Source organism: Colletotrichum chrysophilum (genome assembly GCF_026319265.1).
Source record: "Colletotrichum chrysophilum strain AFK26 chromosome Unknown scaffold_165, whole genome shotgun sequence".
Taxonomy (NCBI): Eukaryota; Fungi; Ascomycota; class Sordariomycetes; order Glomerellales; family Glomerellaceae; genus Colletotrichum; species Colletotrichum chrysophilum.
The window spans coordinates 17175-36555 of NW_026517452.1; the positions used below are offsets into that span (position 1 = coordinate 17175).

The 19381-nt window shown below is 51.5% G+C and overlaps 6 protein-coding genes across 6 annotated transcripts; 3 read left to right on the forward strand and 3 right to left on the reverse strand.

The window, feature by feature from the left end:
* Positions 1 to 2628: 2628 nt before the first annotated feature.
* On the forward strand, positions 2629 to 4202 carry COL26b_012156 (uncharacterized protein; the record flags this gene model as incomplete). The annotated part of the gene is made up of 4 exons (XM_053184804.1): positions 2629 to 3644; positions 3707 to 3754; positions 3834 to 4064; positions 4169 to 4202. The coding sequence occupies 4 exons, from the start codon at positions 2629 to 2631 to the stop codon at positions 4200 to 4202; spliced, it is 1329 nt and encodes a 442-aa protein (XP_053031235.1).
* Positions 4203 to 4417: 215 nt separating this feature from the next.
* COL26b_012157 (uncharacterized protein) lies at positions 4418 to 6001 on the reverse strand (the record flags this gene model as incomplete). Its single annotated transcript, XM_053184805.1, has 1 exon — positions 4418 to 6001. One exon carries the CDS (start codon positions 5999 to 6001, stop codon positions 4418 to 4420), a length of 1584 nt encoding a protein of 527 aa, XP_053031236.1.
* A 1006-nt stretch (positions 6002 to 7007) lies between these two features.
* Positions 7008 to 8667, forward strand: COL26b_012158 (uncharacterized protein; the record flags this gene model as incomplete). The annotated part of the gene is made up of 7 exons (XM_053184806.1): positions 7008 to 7165; positions 7218 to 7388; positions 7463 to 7481; positions 7534 to 7849; positions 7906 to 8406; positions 8538 to 8626; positions 8659 to 8667. The coding sequence occupies 7 exons, from the start codon at positions 7008 to 7010 to the stop codon at positions 8665 to 8667; spliced, it is 1263 nt and encodes a 420-aa protein (XP_053031237.1).
* A 3444-nt stretch (positions 8668 to 12111) lies between these two features.
* COL26b_012159 (uncharacterized protein) lies at positions 12112 to 13258 on the reverse strand (the record flags this gene model as incomplete). Its single annotated transcript, XM_053184807.1, has 3 exons — positions 12112 to 12234; positions 12286 to 12723; positions 12779 to 13258. 3 exons carry the CDS (start codon positions 13256 to 13258, stop codon positions 12112 to 12114), a joined length of 1041 nt encoding a protein of 346 aa, XP_053031238.1.
* Positions 13259 to 14288: 1030 nt separating this feature from the next.
* On the reverse strand, positions 14289 to 14908 carry COL26b_012160 (uncharacterized protein; the record flags this gene model as incomplete). Its single annotated transcript, XM_053184808.1, has 2 exons — positions 14289 to 14677; positions 14743 to 14908. The coding sequence occupies 2 exons, from the start codon at positions 14906 to 14908 to the stop codon at positions 14289 to 14291; spliced, it is 555 nt and encodes a 184-aa protein (XP_053031239.1).
* Positions 14909 to 16044: 1136 nt separating this feature from the next.
* On the forward strand, positions 16045 to 18118 carry COL26b_012161 (uncharacterized protein; the record flags this gene model as incomplete). The annotated part of the gene is made up of 4 exons (XM_053184809.1): positions 16045 to 16573; positions 16636 to 16931; positions 16987 to 17889; positions 17945 to 18118. 4 exons carry the CDS (start codon positions 16045 to 16047, stop codon positions 18116 to 18118), a joined length of 1902 nt encoding a protein of 633 aa, XP_053031240.1.
* Positions 18119 to 19381: the final 1263 nt, after the last annotated feature.

The following is a 19381-nucleotide window of genomic DNA, read 5'->3' on the forward strand; positions in this document are numbered from 1 at the left end:
AAGATCAGTTTGTCAACTCTGCATGCCAACTCTGTGCACCACCACCGTAGCCCAAGGTTTGTGGGTGACGAACGATGACAAAATTGCGAGCGGTTCGCATCTAGAAATGTGAACGATTCATGAGGACCCGGTAGACTGGCTATCTATTGATGTCTCAGAGAAAGAAGCTGTGCATCCAACACAACCTAGTGATATTTCGTGGTGCCATTCCCTTCAGACCAACAACATCATTCTCCGGCCTCCCGCCTTGAACTGTCACTTTGGGAGTAATGGGAAAGTTACAGAAAATCCCTCACACAAATTCATCACAGCTAAGAGCTTTGCGAAACCTTGAGTCGGGCTCACTAGGCCTCTTGCGAGGGATGCTGAATAGCAGCGGGTGCAATGATGAGTGCCTGCCACCCCTGCAGCGATTGCCAGCACATGGGCCAGGCGGGCGATCACCGTCGGCCGTTTGTGATGGGCAGGGAGATTGACAAGATTATCTTGATTGTCTGCATCCATGTCTGCCATGAAATGCTTATTCACAAACCTGGCCGGTTCTCACACGCGCATCGTCGAAGATCGCCACAGCCACTGGCAATGTGTTAGACGTTCCGTTCTGTTCCCACGTTATTCTTTCCAGTTCTAGCCACCAGACTGGGCTCCCCAACATTTTTGTGGCGCCAATGTCACGCTACAAGCCCATCGAGAGGATTGCGGATCGCCATGACAAGTCACAATTGACAGTATCTGAATAAAAGGGATGAGTCGCCAAGACTGAGTGGTTAGACGACATGCACTGCCTCAACTCGAGCCGCTCCAGCTGATGGAACGTGATGATGGAACGGTTTGTAATCACTTAGATGGGCCTGAAGTGCCTCGAGAGGCTACACAGAAACATGGTTTGAGGCAAATCAGTTTGTGAAGAGACACCTGCAGAGCGACGGGGAGCTGCCATGCTCTCGTGAGCCTCAGACAGCTTCAACTAATCTGCTCTACCCGAGTATAGACAGGGATATCACGGAGTCTGATTTGAAGTATTTGATTTACACGGAAAAGTCCAGTGGCACATGGGCGTGGCGGCGAAACTAAAACCCTCACCATGTCCTAGAGCCGTCTGTAGATACCTGTTGGAACAAAGCTGCGACCACATCATAAGTTCTCTTGGTCTTCATCTGGTAATTCATCTCCACGTCTAAGTGAGATAAGGTGACGATCAAACCCCGGAGGATTAGTTCTGCTGAACTTTCTCTCAGATGCCACACGCCCGTTTCCACAAGTCCTGTCGTGAGTCCAGGCTTGGATTCAGATTAATGGCTTGCTTCACTTCAGAAACAGGGCTGCACTGCCTCGTGAAAAGGGACACCATTCTCAGACGATTCCATGTTCAAACACCACGGAGAGAACTACCGATGGCCGCTGTTCCGAGGTAGCGATATGCTGTTCGGCTCGTGGAAGTCAGCCTTTCAGGGAGTTTTGACATGTCGATGGGTTCTTCGTGGTGTTGCCGGGTGAGGCGACAGCCAACGGCCCTGTTCTACCGCATTTTGAAATCAATCCGGGCCTGTGATGCCGGTGTTGGTGAAACCTGGTGCGAAACTTCGGTACTCCGCCTGTGGCCTCCGCTCGTGTGGCTGGTGTGTGTGTCGTTTTCGCGATTTGAATCCGTGCATCATCGCCAAGGTCATGCTCAGAGTGGGAACGGCGATTGTGCATCCACTTGGGAATTTTCACAATCATTCGCTTTTTTGAATCGTCAAAAAATGTGTTTTTTTGATGCTGCTGGTGACACCAAGAGCAGAGCAAGACTTGGCCCTTCCCCCTAGCCAACATCTACCGTGTGTGCGTGCACTGCGTTAACTTTCACCTTGCGTGATCACTTGTGAGGTTGAAGCTTAAAATAACTGCGGGCGAACATGACATGCTATTTGCGTTTCACTCTCCCAAATGACACTGACAGACCTACAGACGTCCGAACATCTGAAGTCAAAGTAAACGCTGGCAACCTTGGGGCTCAAGTGAATGGGCCATCCCTGATGGAAGGCCGCCTTACACCTGAGAACAGTAAGAAGACCTCGCCCTCCATCGGGAAACCCAACGGGATGTGGCCTGCACAGAGGGATCTGGCATAATCCGACACGTAATGTCTAGTACCGTTTAGGTGAATAGAAAACCCTCCGTTTCCCAACTTCTCATGTGTTCGCTGCAGCTAGTCAGGAACTCACATTAACTGACTGGCTGAATCCCCTGGGCTTTCATACAAATACTCAACATGTTCCGGTTCCCCTCTCGCCACAGTCGGCTCCCGCTCTGTTGGCTTCCCACCATCGGCTAGCGCAAATTGATGCCTTCAGCAAATCAACTATGCGCCAAGCTGGATGGCCTCTTAGATCATCTTCTCGCTTGGGACTAATTCATCTCGTAGACTCTGACCTGTGCCGTGATGACTAACCCCAACATCTGCCGGGGTCTTCCCCGCATTCCCCCTGTCTCCCCGGATTGAACGTGGCCCCGTTAAGCCCGATTCCCCGCAAGTGGGATCCTCTCAACTCTAAGGCTGCGTCGTCCAACCACCTTCGTCCCATTGTAACCTCATCGTAATATGCTCGTAGCCTGCATCGTGTACTCTCTATTGCAATCAAGACGATGGCCACACAACAGATCAGTTCGGCAACGCCCATCCCCGTGATTGATGATGCTGCGTCACGTCGTGCAAAGAAGCGGGAACTCGACAGACGCGCTCAGCGTGCAGCACGTGAGAGGAATAGGAATCGCATCGCTTACCTCGAGGCTACGATTCAGGCCATGAGCGAGCAAGAGTCCAGCGGTAGGATCGCCAGCCTGATGAATCAACTTTCCGACATGACGAGACAGAAGGACAACCTGGCCAAGGTGCTCTCCTCGATTGAAACGTCCATCCAGGTCCTTAGGGAAGGGGAGAAGGCAGATGGCACCACCTCCACTGACCAGGCATCCCGACTGCTCAATGCGACCTCCAACTGTCAACCTTGGTCTGAGGACCATGCCGCCTCCGATTCACTCGCTATGGACGTTGGAGAGGATAGTAACCTGGGCGCGTTCGCCCCTGGCGATGCCGCAATGACCTGGGGCCTCCCGGCGTCTGGTACAGCCGGTCACCTCATCACAACGGCATCGGAGTTCTCCAGCGGTCTCTCAGCTCCAACATCTTTCCCATTGACAGGGGACCCCAATCTCGAAACCTTCCCCGACTCCCCCCCAGCTCCCTCGGCTGGGCAGGGCGACGGCGTCATTGTGCCCGAGCCTGATTCGGCCTGTGAGTGTTTAGCCTCAAGACAGGATCCCGGAAGTCCCGGTCTGCCGGCGGGTTCGAGTATCTGGCGAAGTGCAAACGAGGCTCTTGGCGGTCGCGAGATGCTGCCCAGGAATGTGCTCGACATGGAAGACGAGATGAGCGACGATATTCCAGTACGCGTCATCCTGGAAGGCTGGGACGCCGTTGAGCGGTCTGGCAAGTTACCGCCGCTTTGGAAGAAGTTGAGGCGGACCGACAGCCTCCAGTTCCGCAACTGCGCGGATACTGAACGGCTGGCTATCCTGAGACTTATGCACCGACTCCTACGGTATCAAGCGGAGCCTACAGTCGAGCAGTGCGCCAAGCTGCCCGCGTGGTATCTTAGCAGGTACGTCGTCTAATGTTGCTCTTGCCAACGATATGAACGAACATCCTAACAACAATCATAAGGCCATCGCAGTCGCTGCCTCACTCTTCAGCAATAGACTTCTTTGTTTGGTAAGTGTTAAAGCTCGGGACACGGGTTGGTGCATCATGGACAAAAGCTAACTTTGTCGGTGTTTCTAAACATAAACAGGCCAGGAGTCCGAGAACGCTTTGTGTTTGCGCAACACCAGTACTGCTCGAACCTGTTCTGGAAGGTGTTTGCTAACAGCTTCCGAATCATGTGGCCCTTTGAGTTCCGCGATTGCTACAGACGAAACGTAGAGACCGGGCGATACACCGTGTCGCCAGAGTTCGAAGACAGGATTAGGGACATCAACTCGTGGACCATGTCCGCGGATTTCTTCAGTCACTTCCCAGAGATGTATGCTGATATCCCGGCGTACCAAGAAATTCCAAGATCTTTGGGATGGATGGAGGGCAGGGTGAATGTGTCTCGGAAGGGCGGACTAGTCGAGGAGCTGGAAGTCGGCAGTTCGCCAAGGAGCAGGAGAAGTTCTGACATGGACATGATGGCCTTGACAACCTTCCAAGATTGGGCATCTGGCCACCTGTTACGACCTAGCGTATCACGTTCATGAAAACGAAGCCATACCGATGCAGTCTTCGAGTAAGTATCGACTTGGCATGTGCCATCCGTGAATTGAATGAGCTTACTAGCGTTTAGACTTAATCTCATGTTTACTAGCTAAACATTATCGTCGAATCACTGGGTTTTCACTTCTCGCAGACAAAGCTAGCTGCATCTTCCAAGTCCCCTTCTCCTTTGTATCTGAGAGACTGCGGATAGGGGCACAGATTTCGGGTCGTGTCAACGCCATCTTGAGTCGTGGTTGCAAACATCGTGTCAGGCACTTTGCCCTGTTCAACCCAGCCTACCAGAACAGACAAAGGATCAACGGGGACGGGCCCGTATCCGCCACCGCAATGGCCGGCCCCGGGCGCAAGGAAGACCCGATAAAACTCGTTGAGGCCTTCCGTGCCTCCCATCTTCTTTTGCAGTCGGTCCCAGTAGAGCGTCGTTCCCGGATGAGCGATGAGCGGATCAGCCATGCCGTGCCACGTCAACAACTTGCCGCCGGCTTTCTTGAATGCCGTCAGGTCGGGTGCGTCAGTACCGAAAGGCTCGATGTACTTGTCGACAGACTGTTGGAAGATGTCCTCAAACTCCGCAAACGTCAGGGACGCGGTGTCGAGATCTGGATTCTGGGCGACAAAGTAACGCATCCAAGCTTCCGCGGGGGCGAATGGGACGGGAACGGTCACGCCATTTTCAGTCTTGGTGTTGGCAAGCCCGCTGAACGGCGCGCCGGGAGGGTTGCCATACCACAAAAACTCTCCAGACGTGGTTGTGGCACCCTCGAGAGTCTTTGCAACAACCTCGGCGTAGGCCTCGGTGATCGAGACACCTCCGCTCGTATCAGTGCAGTTGATCTCCTTGCCGGCGAGTTTGCTGGTGTCGAAGTTGCACTTTTCGGGGGCCGAGATGAGACCATCCGCAGCACCATCCAAAGGATCACATTCAGCAATTATCGCCGCTTGATATGTCTGGAAAACGCATTGAGGCGGAGCGGCAATGTTTCCCATTACCACCGAAGGCCAAAAGTCTCCAGGAGATACTTGGGGCGTATTGATGGCAGGCGCGTTAGCCAAGATGCCATCAAAGTCTTCCGGGCTGTACTGCGCGGCGAAGTAGCCTTGCCTGCCACCTTGAGAGCAGCCACTGTAGTAGGAGTGCTGAGGATCGGTGCCATAGAACGACTTGACGGCTGCCTTGCCTATGAGAGTCATCTCATGAATGGAACGAGTCGCGAAGTTTTCAATGAGGGCGGTGTTGATGCTACGGTCGGGGTTCAAGGCCCATTCTCCGGAGTTAGGATCAATCGTGTGATTCAAAGTCAAACCCGCATCAGTCGAGCCGGCGGCGTAACCTTTCGACACTGGATCCGTCAAGGCAGAGGCGAAAGTGCCAGCAGCGAGACCTCCTCCACCTGTTGCGAGGAAGCGACCGTTCCAGTTGTCGAGTGGGAGCCAAATGCTGACGAAGACCACGTCGTTCGCACCGTCATGGTTGAGTGTAAGAGTGTAGTTGCAAAAGCTGGCCTGTGTTCCAGACGAATTAGACGGGAGAGTGTAGTTGTGAACTTCCACACTCTGAGCTGAGGTCACTGTTAAGCCATCGAGTTGTGGTATCGTGACCTTGTCGCAGGCAAGCTTGGGGCGAGAATCGTGATTGACTGCCGGAGCACCGAGTACCGTTTGGCCTATTACGGTCAGGAAGAAGCACAGGAGCATCATCATATTAATTCGTATCCGATACGAAACAATGAGAGAACGCCCCCTTCTGAATCAATCATCTTACTATGCTCCTCTGAGGCATCCATGGATATTTAAATACAGCGACTTCTATCTCGATCATAGTGCCCCATGGGGAGATGCCCACAAATTCACAACAACAACAACAACTGACGGTGTGGAGTTTGGTGACATTGCGGGGAGCTTACCATGCACGTTGACAGCGCCATGCTGCATATCCGAGATGGACCCGATTGATACTTCATGGCAGTCCAACGGGTCGTCGAAATACGCGGATAACTGTGCTCGTGACGCGGCTCTCCACGCCAACCCCTTCAAGACGCAACCCCACGATCCAGACGTCTTCCATATAACCTTCATAATTGGCCAGCCAATTCTCCGGGTTTGCTTTACCGAGTAGGAGGTTCGCGAACTCTTGGCCTGCGTCCAGCCTTAGCGTGAGTAGTGGAATAGTGCAGCTTGATGGGTGTCCCACGTTGCGAGGGGAAAGGATCGGAGTCGGGGGCGCCAGGCTACTGACACATGGCGCCAGAGTCGACGAGTCTGACTCTTGCGCCCTGACTCAGTGGCGTTGTCCGAGCTCCACTCCCGCCGCGGGCGTCCACCAATTCGCCGTCTGCTTGGGAGAGCCACGCGAGGGTCCTGGTCGCCGGGCTCGGGGCTGGGAAAAGAGACTCCCCTACCCGCACTACCCCGGATTACCCCGCATGCCGGTTTGCCTCCTAGCGCAACATCACCGGGGGATTGGGAATGGATGGTCGCTTATTTGGCGGCTGCTTTGGTCTTAGGTCTATTGTGTGTTGTTGAGAACATGTCATGATGGGTTCTGGATTGGAGGTAATGGACTTGGCGCATGTGGCCCATGACTATCCCTGCGGGTATTTAAGAAGAGAGGGATCGACGCTTTTCACAGAGTGCAGTTTGATGGGATCGTAGCAACACGGCGAAGTCCAGTGCCGAGTGATTCGAAAATCATCAAGCGTTACTTACCATGGACCATCGTGAAGCATCCCACGACCTTCGTCGAGAGGAGTCTGGCACTTACGGCATCGACGAGAAGATCCACGACTCCGCCCATGTTGAGAACATCAAAGGCCAAGATGTTGGTGTTATTAGCGGTCTAAGCCTCGAGGAGCAGAATAAAATCATGTGAGTCGGTTACGGCTGCCTAACTCGAGGGAAAATAGTAACATCTGGGAAGCCGACGGATCGACCTGCGACTTCTCCCGATCCTAGGCATCATGTACTCGATCTCGCTAATTGACCGAACAAATCTTGGTCTAGCACTTGTTGCGGGCATGCAGGAGGATCTAGGACTGGCGGTGGGAAATCGGTACACAGTCATCGTCATGGTCTTCTTTGTTGCATACATGTAAGTCACTCGATGAATCTATGTTTCGGTCTTCAAGACTAGAGGGAAGACTTGTACTGACAGAACTCTACCAGTATCTTCGAGATTCCTAGCGTATGCCACGACCCTAATAAGTCCAACCGATCCTCATTGACGATTCATGCAGAACCTTATCCTCCCGAAAGCCGGTCCAGCAAATTGGCTGTCTTTCCTTGGCGTTGGCTTTGGTGCTGTGCTTATCGGCATGGGCTTCACAAAGAGCTGGGGTATGATGGCCCTCTGCCGTGCTTTGCTGGGAGTTCTAGAAGCTGGTTTTCTTCCGGGATGCACATATCTCATCACCTGCTGGTACACTCGTTTTGAAGTCGGAAAGAGATTATCTGGGTTTTGGATTCTGTCCGTCATCACAGGTGGCTTTTCTGCCATTTTCGCATATGTCTTGACTCTTTTAAAGGGCAAGGGAGGACTCAACGGATGGAGGTGTTAGTGCCCCAGTCCTGCGCGATGTTCTTAAGGTAATGCTGACAGAGTTGGCCAGGGATCTTCATCATCGAGGGCGCCATTACTGTCGTCGTCTGCGCCATCGGCTGGTTCACCATCATCGACTTCCCCACGCAAGCTGGAAAGTTCTTGAAGCCAGCTGAACAAGAGTTCATCATCGCTCGCATTAACCAAGACCGGGGAGATGCCGAGGAGGACAAGATTGATGGGGCAAAGATTTTACACCATCTTAAGGACTGGCGGTTGTATTTTTGGGCGTTCAACCTCATGGCCTCGACATTGCCCGGTTACGCTTACTCCTACTTTCTACCCATCATTCTCCGCAACGGCATGGGCTTCAGCAGCACCCAGGCTCAGCTGCTATCTGCCCCGCCGTCCGTACTAGCTGCCATCATGGCCTACATTTCGGGCTGGCTTGGTGACCGGTATAAGATGCGCGGCCCGATTATTGCAGTGCATCAGGCTCTGACGGCTGTCGGCATGTTGATAACTGTCTATGGGAAGGCAAATGGTGCTCGATACTTTGGAGCTTTTCTTGGTAAGTGATTCATTGCTGACGTATGGTATGGTGTCTAACCTTTGCTCCAGGTATTGGGTTCTTGCAGTTTTGTGTTCCTGGTGTGCTCACATTCCAAGCAAACAATATCACGTCACACTCAAAACGTGCAGTTGCTTCAGCGACATGTCTCATTGGTGGTGGCGTTGGTGGGATTATCGCGAGCACGGCATTCATGGCAAAGGAGAGTCCTCATTATACGGTAAGTTCGAGCTTATGACGCGACATCTCCAGAATATTTGAGGTTGCTGACTTTTCTGAATCAAGACCGGCATTTGGACAACCTTCGCCATTTCCATGGTGAGTATTCTGATGATCGTCATCATGGACATTCACCTTTGGCGATGCAATAAAGCTGCCAAGGCAGGTCATCGGCAGAATGAGGGTATGGAAGGCTGGATGTATACTCTTTAGTGATGTATGTTATCGGAAAGACTTATTTAAAGACTCTGAAGACGCTCTAAATACACCCAACATCTACCCTGAAACCCTCGAAGCCTCCATGGAGACAATGTTCATTATTTGATGGCACTCTTTTCTGCCCTTCCTAGACCAGAAATGTGGATGTCTTCCAAGCGGATCACAAGGTCGGTTATTTTTAAAGTCCATTGAGGGAAACACAAATCCTATGATTGTGGGGACACATCAACCAGCCCACACATTCCCTGAATCGCTTCCGAGATGACCCCTAAGGCTGTAATGCCACTACCGTCATGAGGACGCTACCATGGTCTGGCTATCAGTTACTGCATCCCACGTGGCGGTCGACATGATTAGATGTGTACTGACCTGACTTCCGTAGAACCCTGTAATAGCTGTTCCAGGAGACGCGGTAATTAGGCAAGGTAGACTGCTTGGTGGATCAGAATGGAATGAGAAGAAACATGATCTCTCCCGAATTGTGGTCGCCTTCATGTCATTCGTTCAGGGTTAGTCCTGATAAAGTGACAAGAAGATGACTGTGAGTAACCAAACTTAAATGCCACCACAGTCCCTTCTTCAACCAGCCAAGGGTAACCTTCATCGGGGTAATGATGGAGCACCTCGACAGCTTTGATGAATTCGCCTCCAGCTCCGTCGATCGCGAAGTCGATGGCTTTTGTCCACTCTCCCGGCGCTTGGCATCCGAATGTTCGATGTTCCGAAGGGACTGGAACGTCGTATGCGAAGTCGATGCGACGTATGCCGCCGCCACCCCAGATGACGCTGAGACGGGTGAGATTTCGAAGGTAAATGCCACCTGGGCCACCGAATGAAGTCCAAAATAAAGGTTTGTATCCGCTCAAATAATGCTCCCTCGGAGGAAACGACGCTTCGTTCAAGCAGAGGGTTTGTTCCGGTACATCAGGATACCACATTCCCAAATTTCGCAGCCTGTTTCCATCCTGTGCCGTTCTATTGGGCGACGAAGACTGACAATAGACAGATAGGCTGAAAATTTTGCAGCCCTTTGAAGTTAGCAAATATGAGCAGCAACTTGGCAATTCGTTGCACTTACATCGAATCCAATGTCCAGGTCAGCAGCGCGCTCACCCATGTCTAAACGCAGCGTCTTGGGTGACCTTTCCGGACAGCCAATCCAGGGAGAGGTTGAAGATTTTGAAGAAATGCCCTGCAAAGCTTGAATACCCCTTGATCCCACGGCCAACTTGAAGCCGCGGAGGCCTGAAGTTTCCACAGATTGCTCAGACGCGGTCCAGTAGCCAATCTGACAGATATCGCCTGCAGCATTGGTAAATTTGAGTCCAGTGACGTAACTGATGTCTCCCAACAGAATGGAACAGACAGAAATTTGCGATAAGTTTTCAGGGATAGTCACCCGGTGCCTTTCGAAGAGACGACAGCCCTTGTCGAATAGAGAGTAACCTGCAACCGGCTGCTCCCACATCTCGCCAGAAACTTCTATACGCTGGTCAGAGCATGGAGAATAATTGACGCCAATCTGGACCCAACGGAAATCCAGAACATCCACAAGCTTCTGGGCTAGATTCCAAACACGAGCTCTGTTTTGTAGGCCAAAGTCTCTACGCAGATTGTTCGTTCGGCGATATAACCATCTCCAATTTTGAGTCTCCGTGCTGCGACGAGCCTCAAAGAGCCATGAGCGGTCTGAAGAATGTCTGAATCTCGATGCCCAAAACTGTTGATTATTGAACATGGTCCAGAACGCACGCGAGGCTAAGCGAAGGTTCAAGACATCCACTGTCGGCAGATACATGGCGATCACTGACCGGAGCTCTTCTGGAAGTGCAAAAAAGACATCTCGTCCTGGCGTCATTGATCCAGAGACCGATAATGTTGAGCTTGGAGGCGATTCGGGGTCTTCGATCAGCAGATTCTGTATCTCTGGGACGTCGTATGGGTTCGTTGTGAGGACAAGATCGGGCTCCATGTACTCTCGATCGGAGAATCGGTCCTCCCATGGGAAATGGTGTTCGTTATCAATGAGAACCGGCCCCTCGTAGTCGTGGCCCCAGCTGATAATCACACCATTCGCTGGGAATGGAAGCGATTCGCAGACGTGGAATAGTCTGGACAGTGGCACTTCTTCTGGATGAAAAGCCTTCTGCAAGAGGTCCCAGCAAGCTTCGTGGAAAACAAATCCACGTCGTCCATTAACTTCACCCTGGCTCATTGCGCCAAATTGGTCGTCCTCGGGACTATCATAGCCGGAGTCATCCCATCGACTGTTAGGGTCGACAGGGGCAATGAAGGCGCCACTTCCCGGATCATCGTATAAGCCAACACCCGTAAGAATAATTCCTTGTGGGCTGTTCGAGACTTGAGTAAAGTCAGCCTCCCACCGAGCAAGAAATACCAACGCACTCACGACCATGAAACTGATTCAACCAGGATACGTTGCCATGTGCATCGACGATGGCCCAGCCACAGAGAGTGCACAAGCATATGCGGGGGCTCATGTTTGATGCGGACAAGATTGTGGAGAAATTGAGCACACGCATTTTCATATTAGATATTTGAACACTGAACCGCCAACGCGGAAAAATGCATTTCCGTCGCTTAATTGGTCGTAAAGACTTGGGTAGGTACGCAGATTATATCGCATGTGCTGCTTTGCATCGTTTTAGAATGAGCCTCCCAAGGGCATATGAATGCCGGCAGAACCCTGACTTATGATAGACGGCGACACCGTTGCATTTGGATTGAGGTCACGAATCCAATAGACAGACCCGTGATGCACTATGCTGGGCCTCAACTTGGAGTTAAAAATCGTAAACCCCGCCCGAAAGATGGAAAACGAATACCAGTGGCCAAGCACACATGAACGCATTGAGGAACTATGGAAGACTAAATGAAACACCTTACTTGTTGTACTAAAGCAAATGCTATCATCATTTGATACCCACAAGTCCCGTACAGCAAGCAGACCCAACCATTCCATGCCAATTCCTTCATGTTTCTAAAACCTTGAGCCTTTGAGGCATGACTATTTTATTTACTTCTTTGAACTAAAACTTGCTATAGATGGGCGGTTGCCTTGTGGTACCCGTTCGCGCGGGTGTAATTCCTTAGTGCCAAACACAACTGGAATCACAGCTAGATCGAGGACAAAGACGAAACGAGCTGAGGATGGTGATGGCACTTAAAAGGCTACAGCCGAATACGACAGAACAATACGAGCGAGTCAATAGATGAACTCTATGGTCGCCTGTCGGTGCAGTGGCACTAGTCTTCGCGTACCCGCTTGTGAGTTGCCTTGTCGTCGCCGTCGATGGCCCTCTTACGCGGGACCTCGACAACCATCGCGAAGTAGGAATAGATCTGCCCCGAGGACGGCTCATTTCCATACTGGAGGTGTCAGTATAAAGTCAATATCACACAGTGACTTGAGCAACTTACCGCAACGTAAGACACTTGGAGTCTGGACTCGCCGTTGTTCTTATTCAACCACACAATCTTTTCCTTGTCCCATCCTGAGCCTATTGTGCATTCAATAAGCTCCTGGACCGTTGTCCTCCCCTCGTCATCTACCGTGCAATCGCTGGCATAAAGTCTAGCGATATGTCCGACGACTCTCTCGGGATCATAATAATCGTCTTCCTCGCTGCTGTGATCAGACTCGGTCTCACTACGGCTGTCAGTGACGGTATCAACATCTTCGCCATCTGAAAACTCCCCGTCATCCAAGTCAAAAGCCTCGGTTCTCTCATCATGCCTGACAGCGAGCTCTCCGCCCTCGTGGTTCATAGGAAGACACACGACAAGTGAGCCTATCTGGTAGCTCGAACGAGGGGTATCGACGTGTGCTTTGAACTTGCCCGATGGTCCCGAGTAGATCTTTGATTGGGTTAGTCAGGTACTTCGAGGTCTGCCCTGGCTACCGTGTACTCACATTCATATTATACAACTCAGCGCGGATAGACCGCGAGTCTTCGGCCGTCTGTATACTAGGGAGAAGGACCTGGCTAACAACATCGACGATGCCTGTCTCGTACGGGGAGAATGTAGTACAGAAATCATCAGCACCAAGCTTCTGCGCCTTACGATAAGTCTCATCGAATTCATGTCGCCCATTCAAACCGAACGTGGCCTTTTCAGAAACTTTGAGCAGATGATCGAATCCCCTGGCATCAACATCTGAGGTGATTGGGAAAGAGACGCGATTGGGACCGGGATGATCCGACGGATTGTCCCATCGAAGTACGACAGGGGCAGACGGCACCTTGACCTTGTCCTCGTTCTTTTCGGCTTGAGGCTGCTCGATAGGAATCTCGCCGCCGATGGCGAACGTGCCAACGGCCAGGTCCTTTGTGGCAGAGATGGCAGCAGAAACCTGCTGGGCGAGCGCCCGAAGAGTAACCGCGGAAGACATTCTGAAATTGGGTGACCTAAAGCCTTTCCAGCGTCAGCGCAGCTCTAATCTGAGCAGTTTCTGTCTTCATCGAAGGCCACCGTCGGGATTCAGAGGCAACGTCGATAAAGCCAACGACGAGAATGACGATAAGGACAACTAGTACAACGACAGTCAATAACAATGACGGGGTAATACTGACAGGAAACGCAGTGAGCATATGAGTGAGTCCTCGGAAAACAGAGTCGCTCTAGTACATTCAACTGTGTACTGCTGTGGGGTTGGAAATGTGGATAGCTTTGAGCTGAAGTTGGATGAGATTGAGATGAAAGAATCAGAACGAGGTTTGGAAGAGTTGGGCCTCGAGAGGCGATTTAAATATCCATGGATGGGTGAAAAGTCGATCTCCGATGGCCTTCCATGTATGGCCTATGAATCTGAAGGAATGGTGCAGAAACACAATGGTTAGCCAGCTAGCTCCTTACCACAAGGTGATGTTTGGGGTTCAGCGCTGGCGCTGATTGGCTTCGGGTACCGAACCCTAAATACGAACCCCCTTTTTCAAAGGTTTTAACCAGGCTGGCTCTGCTGGTCGTACATCTTGAGAGTCTCAGAAGATTTAGGCAGCAGGTGAAAAGACCATGATACGTCTCGGCGTGCAACCCCTTGGTAGCGCACCACGCACTACAGGAGCAGAGCTACAACACCCTTCACACAAGGTCACTTCCGTGCAGATTACATTTGCCCATAACTAGGTAAGTTGGTCAACCTTTCTGTACATGAGTGTTTCCGAGTCAATATACATGTGTGAAAGTTTGGATGGAAATTGGACCAGCGCACTTTAAAGCAAAACATTCATCCAGGTACCGACATTTATGACATGCAAGAGTGACAAAAGGTTACACCGTGCATGGCAAAATGCAATCGGAATTAGTGCGAATCACCATTAATGTCTGTATCTGTCCCAAAGCTCCAGAATTCTTTCCTGTTAGATCCGGAAGAGAAAGGTCCACCTAAACCCATCAACAATATTTTATGTGAACTTTCTGACTCAAGAGTCCTCCACACCCTTAACCACCACGGGGAAGCTGCCTTCAGAGACAGTCTGGTCTTCGTTCCAGAACAAAAGGTAGATATCTTGGGTGTCGGTTGGCTTGGCCCAGAACTGAGCCTGAAGCTCCGAGTTGTTGTTGTAGACAAGCTGGGTAGCGAACAATGCCCAACCGTAGGTGCTTTGGTTGACGCTAACCACAGGAACCTCAGAGGTCAGACCCATGGCACGGTCCTCGCTGTCGGTGATAGTGAGGTATCCAGCAGAAGTGCCGTTGACGAAAGTTCCGTTGACCTTCCAGTTCTGGCCGGTGATGGAAGGGAGGTTCCAAAGCATGGGCTCAAGGTTGGCGGACGAGTTGTCGGGAGTTTGAGTGATGTAAAGGTATCCTGGAAATCGGCTGTTAGCAATGGAACCGTGCAACACTAGATGACTATGCGCGTGCAGTGCTTACCATCATCAATTCCATAGGCGATAGGCCACGACGAAGAGTTAGTGCCGTACGCAACCAAGGTGGCATTAGTCTCAGCCTTTCTCTTCTCAATAGTGGAGGAAATGGCAGCGGCACAGGTGAGACCGGCCTGCAACAGGCCAAAGACTGCGGTCTTGGAAAGATACATCGTGATTATTGGTGCGCGATAACGACTGAATGAACGACTGGAAAGCAATGGCAAACGAGGGTAATGGCCGTTGACCGAAATAAACCGAGTCCATCCAGTCCGGATGCAGAGCCATTACATACCTTAACTTAAGTCTATCCAACAAAACTCACTTGCATGTAAAAACAAGCGTCGGTAATCAACCCACAAAGCCTATCAACCCTACTGAATCCCCCACAATACGATGTTACCAACCTTGGTGGATTCGACGCTAAAATTCCAGATGAGGGGCAGTTGCGAGCAAGATGGAGCTTCTCGTGCGATTTAGCCTATAGCACAGGCCCGAAAACGCGGGAGAAGCCGTTGGAAGGTCTTTTTAAGGAAACATCTTGCATTTGAATCCTTGGTTAGAGTGCTAAATCCTGGACGAATGGAGTTGTCCTTGAATAATTGGAGCCGTCTTCGGACTACCTCCACTTTCGGGGCTGGCGATAGTGCAGTGCTATGCTTCGTGTCGATCGTCCCAAGTTTAAAGTACGCGCAACCCCCTTTCGTCATGAACCTCCGTGGATGCAACACCGATAACCCCTGCAAGTGTGCTTGTCAACGCACTCTAATCCCTAAGCCCCCGGGTTGCTTGAGGCTTAAACCTACGCCAAGGTCGACAAGCTTCCTGCCGTTAGCCGTTGTCCAGCTTAATTTTGCCGTTCTAGACTAACAATGGCAAGGCATTGTTTCTAAGCGGGACCTGTAAGATTAGATCGCTATGTGTTCGGGCGCAAAACACTGCTGTGAACAGGGATTTTCCCGCTCCCGATGGCTTTAAAGCAACCGAATCAATCAGCCTCATGATCTTTCCACCACATTCCGTTTGATAGACAGGGAAACTCACCGCGATGTTGTGGGATGCTGTGGGAGAAGAAAGGGTTTCCGGCGGAAGTTGCCGTCATTAGTTATCGCAGAGTGCGGTTCCCATTACATCACGAGGTGGAATGAAATCGGGTTGCCCGTGAGATGCATTTACTTATCAACCGTTGATGCGCCCTTTCCTGTGTTTGCTGTTGCTTACTTCGGCACGCTTTGTCATTCGTTTTTGGCTTCATGCCATTAGTCTGTCTTTAACTTTGTTTCTTACTTCCAACCGTTTGTAGTCCATAATGGTTTCCGCCAAAACATTCGCTACCTGGGCAGTTGCCGCCATCGCTGGCGTTGCCGCTGCCCCTTCTGAGCTTCACCATGTCGCCCGTCGCGACTGTGGAAGCAAAGGAAACTCAGTGTCTCAAGCCGAGACTGCCCCTGTTGCCGCAACCTCTCCCCAGACCTCTACCGACGGCCAGACTACCAATGGAGGTCAAGCCACTACCGGTGGCCAAACTACAACCGGGGGTCAAACCTCAACCGGCAGTGAGACTACCACCGGTGGTCAGACCTCTACCAGCGGCGCGGCCTCATCTGGCGATGACAGCACCTGTGTCAATAGCCCTACTAGTCGCCAGTGCTGGCTTCCTGGTTACGATCTGACGACCAACTACTACGAGAATGTTCCCGACACGGGTGTTGTCAGAGAGTACTGGTTCAACATTGAAAACACCACTGCTTCCCCTGACGGCTACGAGATGCCCGTGCAGTTGATCAACGGATCCTTCCCCGGACCCACCATCATCGCCGACTGGGGTGACACCGTCAGTAAGTAGTAACTCATAGCAAAGAACTTGCATCTTACGGAGGCTAATGACATCCGCGTAAAGTTGTTCACCTGACAAACTCCCTCCAAACCAACGGAACTGGTCTTCACTTCCACGGCATTCGTCAGAACTACACCGACCAGATGGATGGCGTTCCCAGCATCACCCAATGCCCCATCGCCCCCGGAGACACCTACACCTACAAGTGGCGCGCTGTTGAGTATGGCACCGGCTGGTACCACTCTCACTTCTACGTTCAGGCTTGGGACGGCGTCTTCGGCGGTATCACTATCAACGGCCCCGCCACTGCTAACTATGATGTCGATCTCGGCCATCTCTTCCTGAACGACTGGTACCACGTAAGTGACTGATGGCTCCAAACTCCATTCAAGGGCATGGACTAACCGATCTCAGCAAACTGCTGATGAGCTCGTTTCTCACGCTGCCACCGGTGGCCCGCCGACTGCGGTCAACGGTCTCATCAACGGAACCAACACCTACAACGACACCATGGGATCCCGCTTCGAGACTGTCTTCGAGGCTGGCAAGAAGTATCGCCTGCGTCTTGTCAACGCCGCTGCTGACAACCACTTCCGATTCATGATTGACAACCACACCATGGAGGTCATTGCCAACGACTTCGTCCCCATTGTCCCCTACAACGCCACCCAGCTCAGCATCGGCATGGGTCAGCGTTACGACATCATTGTCGAGGGCAAGGACCTGACCGACGGCGACTTCTGGATCCGCGCTATTGCTCAGGAGGCCTGCTCCGAGTCTGATGCTGTCGACGATGTCAAGGGTATCGTCCGCTACTCCAACTCCTCCACCTCCGAGCCCACCACCTCTGCCTACAGCTACGACGACTCTTGCGCTGACGAGCTGTCCTCCAACCTCATTCCCCACCTCGCTATCAACGTTTCTTCCGAGTACATCTCAACCGATGAGAACGTCGGTGTCATGGTTCAAGACAACGCCCTCCTCTGGACCATGAACAAGACTTCCATGCACACCCAGTGGGAGTACCCCACCGCTCTCCAGCTCTCCCAGAAGAACGAGACTTGGTTGTCCAAGCAGAACGCCATCCGCTTCCCTCAGGTCAACGAGTGGGTCTACATGGTCATCCACTCTCCCTTCGCGCAGGATCACCCCATGCATCTTCACGGCCATGACTTCTGGCTCCTGGACGCTGGCTACGGTAACTTCGACCTCGATCAGACCGACCGTCTGACTCTTGTCAACGCCCCGAGAAGAGACGTCGCCATGCTGCCTGCTAGTGGTTACATGGTCATTGCTTTCCCTACCAACAACCCTGGTGTAAGTCATTCCGTGCACTTTACTTGCCGAGTTTCTTGCTAATTATGTCTCCTAGGCTTGGTTGTGTCATTGCCACATCGCCTGGCACACGTCCGAGGGCTTCGCTGTGCAAATTATTGAGCGCGAGTCCGAGATTGAGTACGACAGTGACGCGCTTAACAAGACCTGCACCAACTGGTCCAACTACGTTGCCAGCGTTGACCTGATCCAGTACGACTCTGGTGTTTAGAGATCTCAGCTATAATGGTAATCACGGGGGTCGAATCGGTGTGATAATTCAAGTACATAAGTTGCAAAGGAAAGCGGAATTTCCGGAGCCAATGGCATGTCATTCTTTACCTTGCAAATGCGTTCATAGTGCTTGGTGACGCTCACTGATGTGACACCTCGGCCTGCGATGACTGTGAATGTGCAGAACTCTTCTCATTTCTGCCCTGGTTCTAACACATTGATCAAACCATGCTGAGGTATCATTGACACGAGATTTCCGGGCTGCATGTGCCGTCATATGCATCAAAGCATTCACAATGGACTTTTTGTACGCGACGTCTCATTCGGAACTCCCCGGTATGCTACTACAATATTTCATGATCGTGGGATGAGGTGTTTCCGAAAAGAAAATGATTTCAATGAGCTGGATTGCGCCTAACTGTACCAGGCAATTAGAACTTAAGCATCTTCCTTTCCCAAGGAAGTTATCTCATAGGGTGTAAGTAACTGCCAGTCGCTACGTCATGGTCATTATGACCTATGAGTTTTCTCCCTAGACGTTTCGTAGCCCATCTAGGAAGTGTCTGGGTGTGCCGAAGATACGACAAAGCCATCACACTATGCTCATGAAACAAGAGGCAAGAGGTTTTGCAGAACCAGTCAAGAAAGAACGCATCTACCGCAGAACTCGACAAGCATTTCGGCGTTTCTGTGGACTTTCGGGTTCCATGTGGAGAGCCCGTAACACCGGGAGCAACTTGGACTTGTTCGTAGGATGTGGGCGCCGTGCAATGTCACGGCCGGCCCTTGAGTTCGGGAATGAGGGGGAATGGCTGCACTAGCCCTTAGGGTCTCTCGGTCCATATGACGCGTCGTGATGCAAAGACCTATTTTTACCTGCGTATCAGAGATAGGCTATGCCGCCATTGTACAGGAGAAAGATCATCCCTAGCATTCGGGAAAAGAGAGATTATATCCATTCTGTTATCTGATGATGGCCTGTAATTTGGCCAAAACGACAAGAATGAATCGATGCATTCAGTGATAGTCAGCATGCGTATCTGGTGTCGATTATTACGCCAACATATCTATTTCGGACTTTCGTAGACTTACAACCCCCGGATACAGTCAATGGGTTTCCGGCAATCTGAACAACGGCCTGCGGTCAACGCCACATTTTAAAATTGCCGAGGTAAAGCAGCGATCTAATTGACTTTTTGATAACTCTGACGGATTGTATGTTAATAAATAGTGAAGGGAATTCTCGTGTCGACGTGGCCGA